The 18,648-nt window shown below is 41.3% G+C and overlaps 3 protein-coding genes across 4 annotated transcripts; all 3 read left to right on the top strand.

The window, feature by feature from the left end:
- The first annotated feature begins 231 nt into the window (after positions 1-231).
- yeats4 (YEATS domain containing 4) lies at positions 232-2,567 on the top strand. Its single transcript, XM_083999481.1, has 7 exons — positions 232-435; positions 548-667; positions 813-879; positions 1,101-1,195; positions 1,331-1,420; positions 1,588-1,675; positions 2,158-2,567. Exons 1-7 carry the CDS (start codon positions 385-387, stop codon positions 2,325-2,327), a joined length of 681 nt encoding a protein of 226 aa, XP_083855607.1. The 5' UTR covers positions 232-384; the 3' UTR covers positions 2,328-2,567.
- A 566-nt stretch (positions 2,568-3,133) lies between these two features.
- On the top strand, positions 3,134-12,551 carry napepld (N-acyl phosphatidylethanolamine phospholipase D). 2 transcript variants are annotated; one of them, XM_083999131.1, is made up of 10 exons: positions 3,134-3,391; positions 6,295-6,370; positions 6,624-6,734; positions 7,829-7,969; positions 8,426-8,650; positions 8,751-8,854; positions 9,003-9,168; positions 9,443-9,591; positions 10,283-10,397; positions 10,930-12,551. In XM_083999131.1, exons 1-10 carry the CDS (start codon positions 3,243-3,245, stop codon positions 11,059-11,061), a joined length of 1,368 nt encoding a protein of 455 aa, XP_083855257.1. In that variant the 5' UTR covers positions 3,134-3,242; the 3' UTR covers positions 11,062-12,551. The 2 variants fall into 2 exon arrangements, with proteins under 2 accessions (XP_083855257.1, XP_083855258.1); XM_083999132.1 differs by lacking the exon at positions 3,134-3,391 and adding an exon at positions 4,212-4,573 and having other exon boundaries at positions 10,930-12,546.
- A 1,256-nt stretch (positions 12,552-13,807) lies between these two features.
- On the top strand, positions 13,808-18,634 carry zc3hc1 (zinc finger, C3HC-type containing 1). Its single transcript, XM_083999292.1, has 10 exons — positions 13,808-13,949; positions 14,653-14,749; positions 14,974-15,124; positions 15,256-15,339; positions 15,428-15,555; positions 15,724-15,863; positions 16,070-16,343; positions 16,494-16,697; positions 17,299-17,511; positions 17,696-18,634. Exons 1-10 carry the CDS (start codon positions 13,816-13,818, stop codon positions 17,801-17,803), a joined length of 1,533 nt encoding a protein of 510 aa, XP_083855418.1. The 5' UTR covers positions 13,808-13,815; the 3' UTR covers positions 17,804-18,634.
- Positions 18,635-18,648: the final 14 nt, after the last annotated feature.

Below are 18,648 nucleotides of genomic sequence, written 5' to 3'. Positions count from 1 at the left end.
TAAAGAAAAGCGTGTATTAAATGAAACTTAAGAGGATATAATAATGTTGGTGAATTACTTTGTAGTATTAACAAACAAAACGAAAGCTAAAACAAGTAGGCTACATTTCAATACTTGAGAGAGTATCATTGGCTGGCGGCCGACGTTGCTTCCATCGCCCGGAACCTTTGTGTCTCCACCACAGTCCCGTCGGACACCTAAACACGTTACACTTGCAACTTCCGGCGCTTGTTTGGGTGGCGGTTTGAAACGAGATTGCTGCTATAAAAAGCACATTTTTGGTGCTTAAATGGCAGGTTTATTAAAAACACAGACACGCTGTGGAGCACGAAGAGTCCTGTAGAGTGTGATACGAAGTCAACTTTTCTCTCGCTTATCTGTACTATGTTTAAAAAGATGACTGAATTTGGACCAGATTCCGGGGGACGAGTAAAGGTAATGCACGGGACTAGTCCGGTGTTCTTTGATGATATAAAAAAAAAGACTTTTAAATAGTTTAACATAACTAAGGGAATCTATCCATGTGCTTTCTTTCTGTTTACTACAGGGAGTGACTATTGTAAAGCCCATTGTGTTTGGTAACGTTGCCCGCTACTTTGGGAAGAAGAGAGAGGAGGATGGACACACACATCAGTGGTCTGTTTATGTGAAGCCTTACAGAAATGAGGTGAGACGTCCAAGTCTATAAACTACTGCACAGAATACAGTGATGTAATACAACAGACTGAAAGATAATGTCCAGCTAGATGCCACTGTCAGTTTGAAGGTTTTGTACTTTCGTTCAATTGAAGTACATCCCATTGTTCTTCCAGGACATGTCAGCATATGTGAAGAAGATCCAGTTCAAGCTACATGAGAGCTATGGTAACCCACTGAGAGGTGAGAGGACCCTACATTAGTCTGCTTCCTGTTGATTAAACTTAATAGTGTAAACATGAACAAATGCCATTGGAGAGAGAATGGCACATTATATTTTATAACTTAATATGACAATGTTATATATGGCCTGTATCTGCTTTTGTTTGATTGTGTTTAGCCTGCTTCAGTTGTGAGTTAAAATAATTCTATATCTGTTTCCTATTAATTTTCCCTTTTCACAGTGGTGACAAAGCCTCCATATGAGATCACAGAGACGGGCTGGGGAGAGTTCGAGATCATCATTAAGATCTTCTTCATTGACCCCAATGAGAGACCAGTAAGATCCACCACTAGTAGAAACAGTCATTTAAAATGTACTAAAGGGAAAACATTTGACTGATATTTACTGAGATCAGTTAGTATTTAGTAAGCAGTGGGTGTAATTTTACTGTGCTTTCCTGTGTGTGTTTAGGTCACTCTGTACCATCTATTGAAGCTGTTCCAGTCAGACTCCAGTGCCATGCCGAAGAAGACGGTCGTCTCTGAGTTCTACGATGAAATGGTACGACTACTTGTGCTGCATTATTTCTATATTCTTTTACACTTGCACATGTACTCACAATTCTACCAAAATGAAATTAATCATGACATGTTTTCACATAATGGATCTTTGATTGATGTTTTGTTTGAAATGGAGAACTGTGTGAGAGTGACTGTGTTTTCTTTCAGATCTTCCAGGATCCTACCGCCATGATGCAGCAGCTACTGACCACATCAAGACAACTCACCCTGGGCGCATACAAGCATGAGACAGAGTGTATGTACACGCACACACACACACAATGAACATGGAGAAACAAGTGTATGAATACAACATACAAGTTTCTACTGAAGAGGAGAATTTATATACGGTAGAGGCAAAAGTTTGCTCTATGGTGAGGGAGTACAGACAACATTAAGTCTCACTGAGATTTATAGAATTTATTACAGAGTAGCATATGACTCTGGACAGTGGACACATACTGATAATAGGATCAGATTTGTATACAGTGATGATCACGTACACATGTTTATCCAGACAGTTCAAAGTACAGAGTATGTCTGGAAATTAATCATGATGTTAAAGCATTATTTGCAAAAGAGGTACATGCTTATTTGTTTAATAGGAACAGTTTGACCAAAAGGAACTGAATCGATTAGAAAGTTGTTTCACAGCACATAAGTGCAAAAAAACAAGTTTCCCATTACATATACAATTGTTGTCTTTATGCTCATGTGATTGTCTGCCTGTGTCCACAGTCAGCGAGCTGGAGCAAAAGACCAAGGAGAAAATGGAAGCAGCAAAGAAGAGAACCAGCCAGGAGATCGCAGAACTAAAAGACAAACTAAAAGCCAGCAGAGAAAACATCAACCACCTGAAGTCTGAGATCAGGAAACTGGAGGAGGATGGAGACCACAAGGAGCACTGAGGAATGGGCAAACACAGCTCCTGACCTCAGGTCCTATTTGAAAGAAACAAATGAATATTTTGTGATCTACTTTGTGGTCAAAGTAATGGTGATATAAAATTGTGATTTTAAAAAAAGAAAAAAATCTGTCATTTGCTGATTTGTTTATGGGTTTTTTTGGAGTCCTGATGAAAGCGAACCCCCGTTTTTAGCATTCAGTTTGAAAAGCTGGTTTGTTGATATTATTGCTGTTGTTTTTGTTTTTTTACTGATCTTGTCATTTTCTATCTAAAGTAAATATGTTTACAGTATTGTTTGTCTAAGTGTCTTCTGTTGGGACCACTCAAGCTCAGACCAGTGTTGAAATGCTGGTCAAGGCCCACATAAGAGGATTTGCACCAAACCCTGTGCACTGCAGTGGTACTTATTCAGTCATATGTCATAACAGGTGAAAAAACTTGTGTTTGTTTTATATCCATGTAATGTAGCCATGCGTTTGCATTACATAACAAACTAAAGTTTCTTGATTCAAGTGACTGCATATACCGGTAAGTAATAATCACTATTTAAGAAAAGAAAAAGAAAAAAAGTTAGACATCACTTTAGGTGCGGCTGAATGATTAATAAAAATGAGCATGACTTTAAATAGATAAAAAAAAAAAAAGTGTCCGCAGAGGATCTATCAACGCATCTTTTTAAAAGCTTGGTTTAAAAAAAAAATCAACAAGTGGAAAGTGTCATATTTCCGAGAGTCCATGAAGGCGTCTAGCAGGAAGTTCAAACGACTTTTGCTTTCCAGATTCCAACGCCCCGTTAACTTCCCTCGAGCTGCGTCTACTCATGTGGCCAGAAACTGTGATATAACTCGCGTGTCCGCCGCGAACTGTTTATTATTTGGATTTTACATGCAAATATGGTGAAATACAAAGACGCAGAATGGAGACGTTGTCTTGCAGGTCTGTACGTTTGTTCCTGGCGTGCAGCTCTAAGTTCAGTCAACTCACTGAGCGACTGAATAAAGCGAGTCTGCTCGGTTCACACTCACAGTCCCTCCAAGTGTCCTTCGGCGGGAGGAGGAGCTCGAGGTGAGTTCATAGTTTCATGTTTTGTATAAATAATATCAATATCTATTGGCCCAGAATCCTCATAGCACAGAGGCCAGCCAGAGTGTGTTTGTCCAAGATTTTAAAGGCTATAGGGGTAAAAGTTTTCAAAACTGAACTCCTCTATAAGTAGGCTATACACGAGCATGTGTGTGCGAGCAATTTGTGCTTCTTCTATTACTTAATTTGATTTTTTGCAGTAAATGAGAGTGGGTGGGTGATTACTTTTATGCAATTAGATCCCATATGCACAAACCATGTCCAAGTGAATATATGGGTATAGGTCCATGTAGCACAATTTAATTTAATATGACGAATCACAAACTATTACCAGATGTTAGATGTTAAAAAGAACAATAGCCTATTCTAATACATTAACAAACACATTATCCATCCATGCAGGCACAGTCACATACGTCATTTCATGCATTGTAGACAAAGTGTGTATTTATTTTTGAAATGTAAATATGAATATATTCAAGATCATATTTTTACTGACATTTTCTATCTTTGTTTTGTTTTAAGTATTTTTTTTTTTTACCCCATCTATTCTATTTAAGTTAATTTTCCCTACAAGATCATTCAAGAACCTACCTGTATGGAAGCAATTGAGATGCTATTTTAGAAATGTATTGATCTGGTTTTTCTTTTCTTTTTTTTTTCTATTACTGCTGCTACTACTACATTACACATAACGTTCCTCTTTGTTACTATTTCGGTCAGTTTTTTTTGTGGTTATTTTAGAAACCGCCTCCAGTCGTAGCAGGAGTTTTCTCGGGCGGTCACGTGACCAGAGGCTTTTTGCTCAGACGTCAGAGACGCAGAGCTGGTACCGACTCATGATCCTCACCGACACCGTCCTGCTGCTGCTGCTGCTCCTGCTGCATGGACCACAACTCCGCGTCTTTACCTCCACAAAACACACAGGTTTTGTTGCAGCCGTCAACTTTCTTGTCGACACTCGCTAAGAGGAAAAAAAAATTACACCTCTCAGTAAATGTAAACAGTATTGGAAATGCTCTAGAGAGACCGTATATAGCTCCTAATAATGTTGCCTCGCCGCCTCGCATTAAAAACGGTGTGTGGTGTGAACGTAAATGAAACAAACATGTCTCCTTGCTGAGGGAACGACCGTCGGTGTTGTGTTGCGTTCAAGTTTTGCAGGTAAGTCGTCTCAAAATGGTCACAACTTGCATGATGTGTAACATACCGACGCCTGTTGTGCTCGACAGTGAGTGTGTGTGTGGTCGTTGCCTCATTTACATGTTCAATTGTGTCATCATACCTTTTTGTTTTGGTAGCCTATGTGGTTAATAATATATCATATCTTTGTAGTCAACTTTATTGTTCTCTCCTGTGTGTGCAAACAATGATGAAATAGTTGTGAAGACTCCTGCCTGTCATCTGAATTTACAGTTAGTGTCAAATGGGACTAGACTAATTCATGTCTTGATGCTGTCATGTCAGCAGCAATATTGTCATTTCATTTTGTTTGCTGACTTTTCAGACAGGCTTGATGGAGAGGAATCTGGGCTAAATAAATACGATTGTGTGTAATTGAGTTTCATGCATGTTTTATGTCCTGAGTTTCTCTTTGAAGAGCAGACTTAGCTCTGTTTGCTAACTTCAGAGACAGATTGAATTTAACTTGACGTGAGAGATGAAAGAGTCTGACTTTAGGCTGTGTTTGTTGTTTATGTGACCACATCGGGCATGCTTTGGTTGTCTCGTCCACAGAGCTCCATTGTTGTCCCTGTGCCTGTGTGTAGTGTGCAGTTAAAGTCCATTCATGAGGATGAGTGCATCATCATCAGGATGCCATGGCTTTAATGTATGGAGTTCCCCCAAAGAGGCCAAGCGCTCAATTAGCTTACATTGCATTACTGTATAAATGCATTGGTTTGTACACTTAGTGCATTTCTCCATAGTCTTCTTCATACCGCTGCCCCGTCCTCAGTCGATATGGGCTGGGAATGAGTGCATTTTCTCATGTACAAAGTGCATGAAGGAGTCATTCATGAGTGCATGGTAGTTAGTGAGGGTGTGTGCTGCACTGTGAGTGCTGCGGATAATAGCAGGATATGGAAGGGTTGTGATTTGGCCCTGGACAGTGTGTTGGTGTCAGCATCATCTCATCTGTGTAGTAAATGTAGGTGTTTATTCTACTACTCCCTAAACTAAAATATCAGGCTCGCTCCCATTTTTTTCAACTTTTCTCACAGGGGGGGGAAACTCCCTGTGTGTTTACTCCACGTTGCCTCTAGTTGTGACAGCCCTGTAGTTAAGTGAGGGGCTCAACTTGTGGTTTAATATTGCACCAACAATTTTGAGGTGGGCATTGCCAAGCAGGAAATAGCCAGAGTCATTTTACACTGGAACTGTAAAGATACCACAATAAGAGGCGTGTGAATACAGTTTGTCCTTGTCATGTCAGTTGACATGAAATACCTCCACGCTGTTTGTACCCTGCATGATTCAGCATGCTGGTTATTTCCTAATCAGTATTACCCAAGGGTAAAAACAGTCGTGTTTGTGTCACACCCATGAGAAAGCTCATCTTAAAAAGTAATGTAAACACAAGAGTCACTGATTAGCTCTTTGAAACCACTGGATTTATTGCATCGGTGAAGCACTAAAATGTCACGTCTGATAATAGTTTGATTTGAATACAGTGGAGTCGATCCAACTGTCTTTCTGTTCCATATGCAAACTATTACATCTCACCTGTCAGACATTTAATGACCTGTGTTATCGTTGCAGTAGCATACAGGTGAACTAAAGGAGCCAACTTGTATCTGTGTCACCACCCGCAGGTTCTTCTTTTTGCAAGGCGGTGAAACTGTGACAGTTAAGTGTGTGTGTGTTTGTGTTTGTGTTGACGCCAGGTGTGGTGGTGTGCCAATGGAGAAGCCGTCATCTTCAGGCAAAGCAGCGCTGGAGGAGAGAAAAAGCCTGGTGGAGGTAAATTATCCTGCCTCTTCATCTTGATGGGAAGCTGTGGTTTAGCTAATTATAACATGTTTGACAGACAAATTATCTAGTGGAAGGAAAAGTTTGAAAGGCTCATTTGTAGAGAATATAATTTTGTTTAGGGATATGTGATAATATTTGGACAGCAAAACATTTTGACTTGTTATTGCTCATTTTGTGACATTAAATTCATGACAGTTATAAACCGACCCCATCACTGTGTGTGTTTGTGCTTCTTCTGCAGGATGAAGGGATAAGAGGTGCCGAGGGTGGAGAGGCAGCTCATCAGTCCCAGAGGAAGAGCAGCTCCTCCCGCTCTTCCCGCAAGAGCTTCCGCCTGGACTACCGGTTGGAGGTGAACCCTCGTTTTTATATCGACCACCTGTCGCCTACCACCTGCTTCTTTACCTGAATTACACAAACTCACCTGCTCTAGTTCCACCTTTACCTCAACTCACCTCAAACCTCCTCATTTCCATAAACTCCTTCCCTCATCATGGCAGCTCTCCATTTGTCTGTCTATTGTGTTTTAAGTTTTTATCTTTAATTTGACTTTCCTGACAACACACAATCATACATATCTGTTTCTGCTGACCACCTGAGCCCAGTAAATGATCTCATTCAGTGTATTAACGATGTTAGACACTGGATGGCTGAACACATCTAGGTCCGAAGACTCTGAGGCACCAAATCGGTTCCTTGTTAACTCCATTTCCTGTGAAACCGAGTGAGCATGTAAGAAACTTAGGTGTGATTATTGATGCCGATCTCAATTTTCAGAAGCATGTTTCTTTCATTTCTAAGACCATTCTTTTTACCATCTTAGAAACATATCTAAAGTTAGACCCATTTTATTCTTGCCAGATTCTTTTTATTTCAAGTAGGTTAGACTGCAACACACTTTTCCCAGGAGTAACAAAACAAGCATTTTATAAACTGCAGCCAGAATTTTAGCATCTCTTCACTGGCTTCCAGTGAAGCAAATAATTGATTTTAAAATTTTACTTATTGTTTTTAAAGCTCTGAATGGTGCAGCTCTTTCCTACATCTCAGTAAAGGTCTACTCGCTATCCCAAGAATGCATTCATTATCAGCTCATGGTGCTTTCAGTCATTATGGTCCTACTCTTTGGAATTCCCTACCACACGAACAGTATCTTCTTTTAAAATCAGACTAAAAAAACATTTCTTTTCTCACAAGCTTTTAGTTTTTAATTGTTTTTCATTTGCAATTTCCTCCTTTTTGTCTTTTTGTGCTTTTATATGTATTTTACGTGTGTTCCTTATGTAATGTTGTGCTTTGTTTTGTTTTTGTGAAGCACATTGAGTTTGCGCTTGTCGCATGAAATGTCCTATATAAATAGAATTGTTGTTGTTTTAGAAACGACCCTCTACCACCCTGCTCCTCCACAGTAAGCAGCTTCAGTGCTTTTGTTTATTTTGATTACAGGAGGACGTGACAGAGTCCTGTCGAGACAAACATGGCCGCTGGACCAACCCCTGGCCCACATGGAAGTTCCCTTCCTACTCAATGCTGCTCAGGTTCTTCTTGTTGGATAAAAATCACAGCAATGTACCAACCAGTAAAGAGGTGGGTGATTATCAGACTGAAATAGGAAATATGAAATCATTATATTTATATACTCCAACTTAATTTACCTTTTTTCTATTTAAACTGTATCAAATTTATTGAAGCCTATGTGAGATTTTCTTTTTGATTCCTTCTCTTTGTCCCCTGTAGCAGCCACACAGTATTTATAGCAGCTAGTGGAAACCTTGCTGAGCTCAGTGGGGGCTTAACAGGTTTCAAAGGCTGCTTTCACACAGTAACAGAAAACTGTTTAACCCCTTATTTGCACAGATTGCACAGTGTTTTGTTGTTGGATAAAACCACAGCAAATAGGGACACTAATCGACTACCAGAGAGGTCATAGGTCGAAAACGATGACGGTGGAAACATTCTTTAAACATATAGTGTGTTAGGATGTAGCCTTGTGAACTACATGTGTAACTGTGAGACAAATGCTGGTGCGTCCTCTTCCTCCAGGCCCTGGACAGTGAGCTCCCAGTGATGGAGCCGTACTTTGTCCAGACCCCGGACCTCTCTGACTCCGGTCCAGGTCTGAGAGTGACCTGGTTGGGTCACGCCACAGTTCTGGTTGAAATGGACAGACTGAATATCCTGACAGATCCCATCTTCAGCCAAAGGGCCTCACCTTTCCAGTTCATGGGGCCAAAAAGATACCGAGGGCCTCCCTGCACTGTGGAACAGGTTCAGCTCCTCCTGTTTTTAATTTCCACCTGCTTCATCAGTTCCCTTTTATTAAAACTATAACAAACCAACAAAAAAATGTCTTCTCCCCATCCAACAGCTGCCCAGGATTGATGCTGTCGTCATCAGTCATTCTCATTACGACCACCTGGATGCTGGATCTGTGGCCAGCCTTAACGCACGCTTTGGAGGAGAGCTACGCTGGTACATGTGACAAATTGATTCTATATCCTATATGTGTTGAGCTGCCAATCTCAACCACTGTGTCTTTTAGTACACCTTTGTGTTTGTGGGAAAAAACAAAAGTCAAATGGACCTTAAATGTCAAATAATATCAGTGTGTGTTTCTTAGGTTCGTGCCCCTCGGTTTGATGGACTGGTTGGTGAAAATGGGCTGCGAGAACGTGATGGAACTGGACTGGTGGGAGGAGAACTGTGTCCCAGGTCATGACGACGTGACGTTCGTCTGCACTCCATCTCAGCACTGGAGCAAACGTACAGCTCTGGATGACAACAAGGCAAGTATTGATTAGAAATACCTTACTACCTAATTATTAGTTAATACTGACTTATTAATTGCAGCGCATAATGTTTTAACTGCTGCTTTTTAATACTGGTGCTCATTTGGCCAATCACATTGATTTATTATAAGTATTATAAGTATCTACAGTTGAGCCAGCGACTTCTTGAAGATCTTGGAAAAAATGTCCCTCTGTTAATTTTGATTGGTTTAGAGATTCAGATTCAGTTGAATAAAAACATATTCTTCTTCTCCTCCTCTGTCTCTTCCAGACTTTATGGAGCAGTTGGTCTATTCTGGGTCCAGATCATCGATTCTTCTTCGCTGGTGATACCGGCTACTGCCCTTCCTTCCAGGAGATAGGACGCCGCTTTGGACCATTTGACCTCGCAGCAATCCCCATCGGAGCATACCTGCCCAGGTACTGTATATTAAAGCTGTACAGAAAAGAAAATTGAATTTGAGCCCACTGTGGGTCCTAACATTAGTGTAATAACTCATCTATCAGACGATGTAGGCCAAACTTTGTGCAAAATTCTATTTTTGATTAAATCCGGGATGAGAGTATGGTTTTTTTTTTCCGCATTAGATAATGCAGGCGCACGGATTATACGTCAGCCTGCTCACGATTCATCAGCCACTGATATTGGATCCATCATCCGTCAATCAAACGTCTGAGACACACACACACCGAGCTCGGTCTCGCCCCAAGCTTTGAATATCCCGCCCGCTCCATAACGACCAATCAAATTTGTTTTCCTTATTCGGGTAAACTCGTGCGGCAACTCGTGACAACTCGGCGCGACAAACAGGACAAACGGCCATTTCTGTACACCTTTAAACACACAGTGTCCACATTACTAAGGCACATCCGTATTCATTTAATGCAATTTAATCCTACTTTACATCGTTGTAGCTACATCATATCCATTGGTGTTTCCCATATTCTCCCTCTGCATAATAATAAACATTGGTTTAACACATCTCATCGGAAAGTCTTCTGTATGACACATTAATGCATAGAAATGATCTTAATGATTTGAATGATCTTATTTATAAACACATATACGTATAAAAGACCTTCGGAGACACATTGATTCTTGTTTTTTCAGGGACGTGATGCAGGGGCAGCATGTTGATCCAGCAGAGGCCGTTCAGATTCACCAGGACCTTCAGGCCAAACACTCGGTTGCCATTCACTGGGGAACCTTTGCTCTTGCCTATGAGGTAGGAATGTACTGTACATCTGTACAGAAAGTTATTGACAAATTGATCTTGTGTCTGTATAGTTTAAAGCAACAGTCTGTTTATTTTACTACAGGGTCAGTCTGAAGCCTGCAGTCAGGGATGATGTTGAGTTTATGTCAACATTTTGTCCATGTCCATGTCAGTTCTATTGGAAAGATGAGGCTAACTCACAGAAATTGAGTTAAGTCAGTAGCCCAGAGAGCTGCTGTGTATCACTGGTCTCACACAGGGGACTTTAGAGCCAGAGAGGGGGTTAGAGAGGTAAAAAATGTGCTCTGACAGTCTATTATGTTCTGGCAACACAACATAACAAAGGTGTCATTGTTTGTTAAGCTGCAAGACTATTTCTGCAGTGATCATGGTTTAATGCAGCCTCTGGCTCGCTGCCGTGCTTGGAAAGTTGGAGACTAGCTAGCAAAAGCACTGAGCTAAAAAAAAATGAACCTGCCTCAAGTTCATAAACGGTGATGCTCAGTGATGGTCTTTACTACTCACATGTTCTTCTGTTCAGTACTACATGGAGCCGCCGGTTCGTCTCAGAGAGGCCCTGGAGCAGAAAGGACTCAAACCAGAATCCTTCTTCACTTTGCATCATGGGGAGTCTCGCCTGATAGCTTCACAGGAAGGAGACGTCTTTGACTGATCCTCTGCTGAGTAGTGTGCTGTGGGCTGAACTTACCTTAGATCTGTGTCTGTAACAAAGTGCACAATATTTAATCATATCAGTGGATTTTGAGTAATTAAAGTATGAAGGAAATGTACACATATTAAAAACTATTCATTACTGTTTACATACTGAATGTTTGCCCTGCCATCATGGGGGTATTTGTGGATAGTCATACCTGGAGGTGTGTGTGCTTGTGTGTGACTCCATTCAAAGTAAGTGAGGTTTACAGAATAAAGGTAAATGTTATTAATTTTTCAAGGCATAGATTAGCTCAATCCGTGTGATAGGTATAGTTGAAAAAATTTAAATGAGAAAAAGAGATTGTATTAGTGTTAACAATGAGAAAAAAAAGTTACTTTTTTTGTAATCCCAAAGAAGTAAGTGTTATAAATAATCATATTTAGAACTTTCTCTGCAGGTAAAAGATTTGTTGTGTGGTCACTGAAAAAATCTGCATACTGTTATTGTGATTGGTTGGTGGAAACTCGCTCATTCACCAAAAAAAAGTGACCATTATTTTTTTTTTCTTTTTTGGCTTTCTTCACATCAGAAAGTCAAGTTGGAATGAACTTGAATGGAAATACTGAGAAACCTTCACTATGAAGCTGGGCAGGAGACTGCAGGCAGTGTGATGCATCCTCGTGTGCACACACAGCTGGACACAACATCTTGTGAGCTGTAATATCAAAGAGGAAACAAACTATTTGGGAGTTATTTAGACTTATTTTCAAAAGAGTGGTTATAGCTAATGCCAAATTACAGTGCTATATTTACTATGTCTTTTCAGAATGTATCCTATCTAATCTCAAACTACACAAAGAAAAAATCTGTTTTTGCTGTCTGTGATATAAACTCCCAACATCTGTATGCCTGTAGTAAATGCAGCTGTTGTGTTGTCAGATGTAAAAGTTGAGCTGGGCTCAACTTCATGCACTGCAGATGTGCATTGTTCCTGTGTCAGACATTTGTGTTTGATGCTCTTGAAAACCACAGCACAAAGACCTTTTTTTTTCTCTCTTCCCTCTGCTTATCATGAACCTTTAGTAACCAGATGTGTTTGCTTCAGGGAGCAACAGTAGAATGATTGTAGTGCTTAAGTGATTTATTGTAATTATTATAATTTTCTACATTGTATTTTTAATGCCATATCATTAAAAAAAACAGAATGTACAAACAGACAACAGCACAATGTTGAGTTAACTTAGTACCGTACAAGAGTGTTTACATTGGATTCAAGTCATTGAATTTCCCATTAAAGGCACCATGCATTTAAAATGGGTTTTGTTCTTGTCGTCAGTCAACAAAAAGCTACGACTAATAAGCAAATTGGGATTTACGGTTCAATTCAATTACCTTTATTTGTCATGCCCACAAAAAAACAGCATATGGGTCCTACTCCTAACATGGGATTAGTGTGGGTTTTGCTCTGCCCACACTGTCACACAGTAAATCCACAACCACTCACAGTGGGCCTGCATGGGCATGTAAGCTGGGATGTTGGAAAGATATTCATAGATGTTTTTCATATATTTCAAAGAATTGAGTCTGATCACATTTATAGATTTAGTCGTGGAATTTGTGTATTTCCAGATGTGTTTTAGCCTATGTGTGCAAGATGTTTGTGACTTTACACGTTTTTAAAAAAGTGTCAGGTATTTTATATTTACAGAATAACAGTTTGTCAATGTGTACACAGAAATAAAACTGTAGCCAAACTACCTCTCTATGTGGTCAAGACCTGTGGGGGCTGGATATGACTAAGTGAAATAGAAAGTCAGTGTCACACCATGAAATGGTATCACTCCCAGGGTCATGGCCTGAATTTAGAAACCCTAACCCCTAACCCTAACGCAGTGAGCTCATGAGACGAAATTACTACGTTCAGAATTCTACATATTTCAGAGATAATGGATAATAACCACCAACCAGACTCACCACTGAGTATTTAAGTTATTAATAGAAATCATAAACGTTTACCCTTTAAAATTACTTAGTTAGGGTATATCATGCATTTGCTTTTTTTTATTATTCCTTTCATTTTTGACAGGCACGTTAATCTATAGAAAATATATAACATATACTATATACTATATAATATTATATTCTTTCATTTTAGAATAATTGTTACAGTATCTCTATCTGTGTGTAGTTGTGGTTATAATGACTACATAGTGCCCTCTGCAGGATAGTGGTCCTACTGGGTGCTCTGTGGCTACAGCAGTGGTGGGATGTGTATGGTGTGTATACCCACACTGACTGATGGGTAAGCCAAGGCCAGTGTGGCAACTTGTCTGAAGTGGCCTAATTTGATTAATTACCAACTAATTTGTTGATGCTGTTTGTCCAACTTAATCACATTATAGCCTACTCTGAAAAACAATGTGACTTTAAGCAGCACTTTGATTTTTTGATGTTTTATTCTGTGCTTACATGGTGTATATTTCTCTATTAATTAGTGCATAGTTGACACAAATGATCAACCAATACAAATGCAAAAAAAAGGAAGTAAAAAAAAAAAAAAAAAAGGGGTGGAACCAAAAAACTTAATTTATCAAAATATGTTTTCAGCTGTATGTTTCCACCTGTAAAAATTAAAACTGTGTTGAGGGAGATGCCAAACCCATTTGAGGGGCCGGGGGCTGCGCTGTAGTCCGGGCAGGGAGGGGGGTCTTACAAGGCGGAACGATCGGTCTCTGGGTTTATTTTTCCGGGGGGACGTCAGAGACGATCATGGCGACTCTCAGCGGCAGTCGTGGGGATCGTCTCAGCAACTCTAATCTACAGAAATCTTCCTTCGCTTCTCCGGAGAAAGTTCGCGAAATCCTCAATGAGGGGGTGTCGTCGGCAAACCTCGGAGCCTTCAGGTGCAGTCTCCCGATTATTCTCGCGCTTTTTGTTTGATTGAAAGTACAAGTTGACATTAGCTAGATGTGGCTAGCCCACTTAGCCCGGCAGCGCTGCTACTTTAGCCGCCTTCACTCAGTGCAGCAGCAGCAGCAGTAGCAGCAGGAGGAGGAGGGACAAGTCTGCACAAATGTGGAAGCATGCAGGCCATGAGTGTGAGCTTACACACTACAGATTTTTTTTTCATTATTTGGCTCGTAATTGAGTTTTTTCAGCTTTGCTACAGTGGTCGTCGTGTAATCGCTCATGTGCACTGCTGCTGATAAGGGGGGTGGGGACCGAAAGTTGGACATAGTAACATGCTACTCTTTAATAGTTTGGAGTGTCGACCATATGTCGCAAAAGAAACAAAAAAAACCGATGCTAGGCTATTTATATAATACATGTTGTCAGACTTTCTATTGTGCATCATCACAACACAACACAACAAAACACAACAGCTCTTGATAAGCCGTGGTGTTTCTATTCTGTCCTGTCGTTACGCAAGTTTCACTGAGGTTGTACAATATGTTCAGCCCTCCATCAAGCACTCCTGGGTAGCAATGGAGGTGCATGAGAAGAAATGTAACCATACACGTTGCACATTTTATCTCATTGAAATTATATTAAAGTATGTTGAAAATTTAAATTAAACATCTGTCTTTTCCTTTGTGTGGATTTCAGTGGAGATCTGAATGTCCTGGAAGTAAAAAGCAACACTCAAGCTCCCTGCGAGGCGACAAACAAAGAAGCATTTTTCTCAAGAGTGGAATCCTATTCAATATCCTTTTTTCTATCCATCTTTGAACTTTTGACCCAGTGTGGGACATCTGTTTTTGTTCTTCCTCACATTATACAACCACATGGTCACTAATAAGAAACAGCATTTGGTCAGCTGACATTTTGATATGTAGTTTATAAAATAAAATAGAATAAAAAAATGCAGAAATGAATGTGATTATGTTTTGTTTTGCATCTGAGGCAAATGTTTCCTTAGCAGAGCACTGTTTGAAATGGGCAGGCAAACCCCGCACGCTGTCCCCTCTGATGTGCGCCCGGTACGGCTGGATCAACGTGGGCTGCGACATGCTGAAGTGCTCCAGCTGCCAGGCTTTCCTCTGCGCATCACTACAGCCGACTTTAGACTTTGAGAAATGTAAGCAAAACTTAACGGCAACAGAAGGGGAAGAGAACGCCACAGCCGGGGCGCTTTGTTCTGCCAAGGTCAGCCTGATGTTGCCTGTGTGCCAGAAACTAAAGGTCAAGCCACTCTCTTCTTTTAAATAGATGAATCCCGCATTGCAGAGATATCGAGGCAGCTTCAGACGCAGCATGAGAAGTTTTGTACTTGGCCTGACTTTCCTTGCCCAGGTAAGATCATTTTTAACTTGACCACGTCATAGTTGGATTAAATGAGCTACCCACATGATGGTGATTGTGTGTGTTGCTTTCCTTTCAGAGCGGTTCTGGCTGGTTCCAGCCTGTGAACCATCAACACTGCTCGCTGCCTTCTTAGAGCGTTTTCAGAGCGCCTGTCTCCTCGCACAGCAGCTGCCAGCTATGAAACCAGAGCAGCTGAAATCTATGGTGAGGAGCCATCGACATGATGATCATTGTTCATACACATAGATGAAGAGAATGGATCACATTATGGAATTGATTGGTCAGATTGTGGAAAGAAATGAAATTTTTCCTATAGAAAACAATGGGTTTTAAGATGATCACATGCAATCAATGTCTCCTGTCTCCTTGCAGTCTTTGACTGAAGATGTCATCAGTGTTCTGCTGCAGCTGATTGAGGAAGAACAGAAAAAGAAGGGAGGGACTCCATGTTCTGAGCCTTTGGCTGTGCAGGTGGCTGCATGCATTGTTTCTCTCTGTGGCTGGGCGGCAAGGTGAGATTAAACCCCAGGCTCCTTCTCATTGTTGCTGTGAACTAGAGAACGCACACTCTCTCACACACACGCACACACACACACACAGGAGCTAATTCCCGATATCAAATGTACAGAATGTTCCGAAGCTGAGAGAAACGTGGCACCGAATCTGTTTGCTCTCCTCAATCCGATGTGTTCTGAGTTTTGATTTTGTTCCATCTCAGCCCAGCTCTGCACGCCATGAGCCTGCCCATCCTCACCTGCTCCTACTGTATGCGCAAGGTGGGCTTGTGGAACTTCTTCCAGATGGAGGGAATGATGCCGGATGATGGAGACGCTTCCACAAACACCGTGGCCCAGTCCACACAAGCAGCAGGTCCTGTCTCCGCGGCCACACAAGAGGGTCAGGCGGATCAAACTCAGTCTGCTTCACCCAGCCCCGCCACAACTCCATGTCGCATGAAGCTACGAAGTCAGGACTCCACCCGCACAGACCAGGTACGTATTACTAGCCAAGTAAGAAAGCCATATTTGCATGTATTCATTTAAATCGGAGAGCTTGTCCCATGTACACTGAGGTCAAAGAAAATCTCCAGAACCAGGCTGCTGAGCTGTTTTTTTTCCACTGTTTCCTAATGAATGTTACAGGGTGAGGGAACTTCCTCCCCCGTGGGCTTACGAGCACGAAGCAGAGACTCACCAAGCCCCAGTGAAGAACCGCCAAGTCCCTTGACCAGGGGCAAGAGGCCTGCAACTCGCAGCAGAGGACAGGGGGACAACTCTGGGGCCGATGGTGCAGCTGGCCTGCAACACGCTCCCAAACGCCTGTGCCTCTCATCAGTCGGTGGTCCTGTAAGAAAAGTTTCATCATGGCTTAGGCAGCATTTAAAGGGACAACCAGAAGTTTTGGAAAGCGAAGTGTTTTCATAGTACATTTACCATGAGCCTCCGCGCGCACGGTGAAATTCTTGGACCGGCGCAAGACGGACGTTTTGCCAAGAATGTTTTCATTCATCAAGAATGAAAGTCAGAGGTTAGAAGACGATCAGATACCGTCGTAGTTCCGACCATAAACGGCGATTCGGCGGCGTTATTCTCATGATCCGCCGGGCAGCATCCGCCAAACCGAAAGTAAGGCAACGCTGGTCGGCTCGCCCAGCATTTCCACCTTTAATTAAAATAACAAAATAACGATAGAGACAAAACTATACATTTATCGAAAATGGAGCCATTAACAAGTGTGGGTAGCGTAGAGTCATCCACATTAACGTGAGACTTTTTTATAACCAAATAGAAACTCCTTGTTGTCCCTTTAATAGACAAAAGAGACCTGATGGAAAACTGAATCCTAATTGTAGTCAAATTTGAAAGAGGTTTTCGCATATGCTTTTATTTTTTCCAATTGTATTGCTACATGTCACTTTTTGACCTACTTTCCCTGTTTTTTTTCAAGGATGGGCTCCTGCACAAGAATGCATTTGACCCTCTCGCTCAACACAGAGACTGGTGTCCCTGGATCTCTGTGGGAAAGGAAAATGTGGATCCTGGAGCCACCTCTGCTGTGGGCGGGGGCTCGTCACCTCATCAGCAGGGCTGGAAGGCCGCCCTTGACCTCCTCATGCCCATGAAGAAGAACTCTGACGCAGGTGGAGGCAGTCCAGCACAGGCAAGTCAAGTTTATATTTCATAACGAAGTTTAATCAAAAAATGGTGTGAATCAGATACATATTTTAAATGTGCGTATTTAGACATCTTTAAAAAAAAAAAATGTTCCCAACCCTAATTGATTTGCCGTCTGTGTTTTCTGATGAACAATATGTGACATTCCTCTTTCCTCTCTTTCCTCGCAGGGTCCTCGTGACAAATCTAAAAGGGTATTTGCTATTTTCCGACAGTGGCAGGTATCCTCATCTCCGTCTCAGCAAACTGTTTCCAACCAAACAGCATCGCGGCACTGAGGCTATGAACTGACCCTACCCTCTTTTTGCGGTACAGAATCAGTAGTACCAGTGACCAGTGTCATATCATATCAATGTATGCCATCCCTTAAAGTCATGTTTACAGTCCAAGTGTTTCTGGGGGGGAGTGAAAAAGGAAGGTGATTGGGTCTTCAGGCAAACGATTATCTCTGTGAACAGTGAAATATGTGAAGGACGCCCACGCGCGGCTCTAAAACATCTGAATCCTGCTCCATAAAAATTGGGATGTGCAACCAGGTCTGTATAGGCCTAGTGTTATGTTTATAAATAAGTAGTCATAGTAATAGAACATGTGTCAGTATGTAAATTGGCCACAGGCAAGGTATCTACTACTAACCTCACATGAAGGCTGCTTCATGTCATCTTGATGGTCTGGATTTCTATGGAATACAATGGACAAGGAATCCTGGATGGTGAGCAAGGGCCAAATGGCTCGACACTGGAAGGGTAATGTTTACCTCCACTGTATGTTGAGTCATTTGCGTGAGCGGTAAACATTAACCTCAGATTAGCGGAAAAAAAAAAAACTGTGAGGAAGTCCTTTTTCGTGTGTGTACTGTTTTGCTTGAAAAGCAACATGGGTATGAGTTCTCCTGGAAAAGAACAAAATCCTTTTTTTTGTGTGTTGAAGTGTTTATGTTAATCAATGGTAAAGTCCTGACTATTGCAGGCAGATAGAACCATGTGCCATGAACTTTAACCTTGTTTGAAATTAGATTCAGGATGCCTGTATTTACTTATTTTGCCTTCCTGTGACATCTCGTTGCTAATGCAGTTTTCACTACTCTGCATGTGTTTTAACTTTGTAGATTTTCCTAAAAAAA

The sequence above is a fragment of the Trachurus trachurus genome, assembly GCF_905171665.1.
Source record: "Trachurus trachurus genome assembly, chromosome: 23".
Lineage (NCBI taxonomy): Eukaryota > Metazoa > Chordata > Actinopteri > Carangiformes > Carangidae > Trachurus > Trachurus trachurus.
Note: the sequence above shows the minus strand (reverse complement) of the source record. Positions and strands in the feature narration are given on the sequence as shown.

Bases quoted from the DNA above. Each gene is read 5' to 3' on its own strand.
- zc3hc1 (XM_083999292.1), top strand. From the start codon at position 13,816: ATGGCGACTCTCAGCGGCAGTCGTGGGGATCGTCTCAGCAACTCTAAT. The intron at 13,950-14,652 runs GTGCAGTCTCCC...TGTGGATTTCAG, and splicing joins GCAAACCTCGGAGCCTTCAG to TGGAGATCTGAATGTCCTGG. The intron at 15,125-15,255 runs GTAAGCAAAACT...TCTTTTAAATAG, and splicing joins GACTTTAGACTTTGAGAAAT to ATGAATCCCGCATTGCAGAG.
- yeats4 (XM_083999481.1), top strand. From the start codon at position 385: ATGTTTAAAAAGATGACTGAATTTGGACCAGATTCCGGGGGACGAGTA. The intron at 436-547 runs GTAATGCACGGG...TGTTTACTACAG, and splicing joins ATTCCGGGGGACGAGTAAAG to GGAGTGACTATTGTAAAGCC. The intron at 1,196-1,330 runs GTAAGATCCACC...GTGTGTGTTTAG, and splicing joins TTGACCCCAATGAGAGACCA to GTCACTCTGTACCATCTATT.
- napepld (XM_083999131.1), top strand. From the start codon at position 3,243: ATGGAGACGTTGTCTTGCAGGTCTGTACGTTTGTTCCTGGCGTGCAGC. The intron at 6,735-7,828 runs GTGAACCCTCGT...TTTTGATTACAG, and splicing joins GCCTGGACTACCGGTTGGAG to GAGGACGTGACAGAGTCCTG. The intron at 7,970-8,425 runs GTGGGTGATTAT...CTCTTCCTCCAG, and splicing joins ATGTACCAACCAGTAAAGAG to GCCCTGGACAGTGAGCTCCC.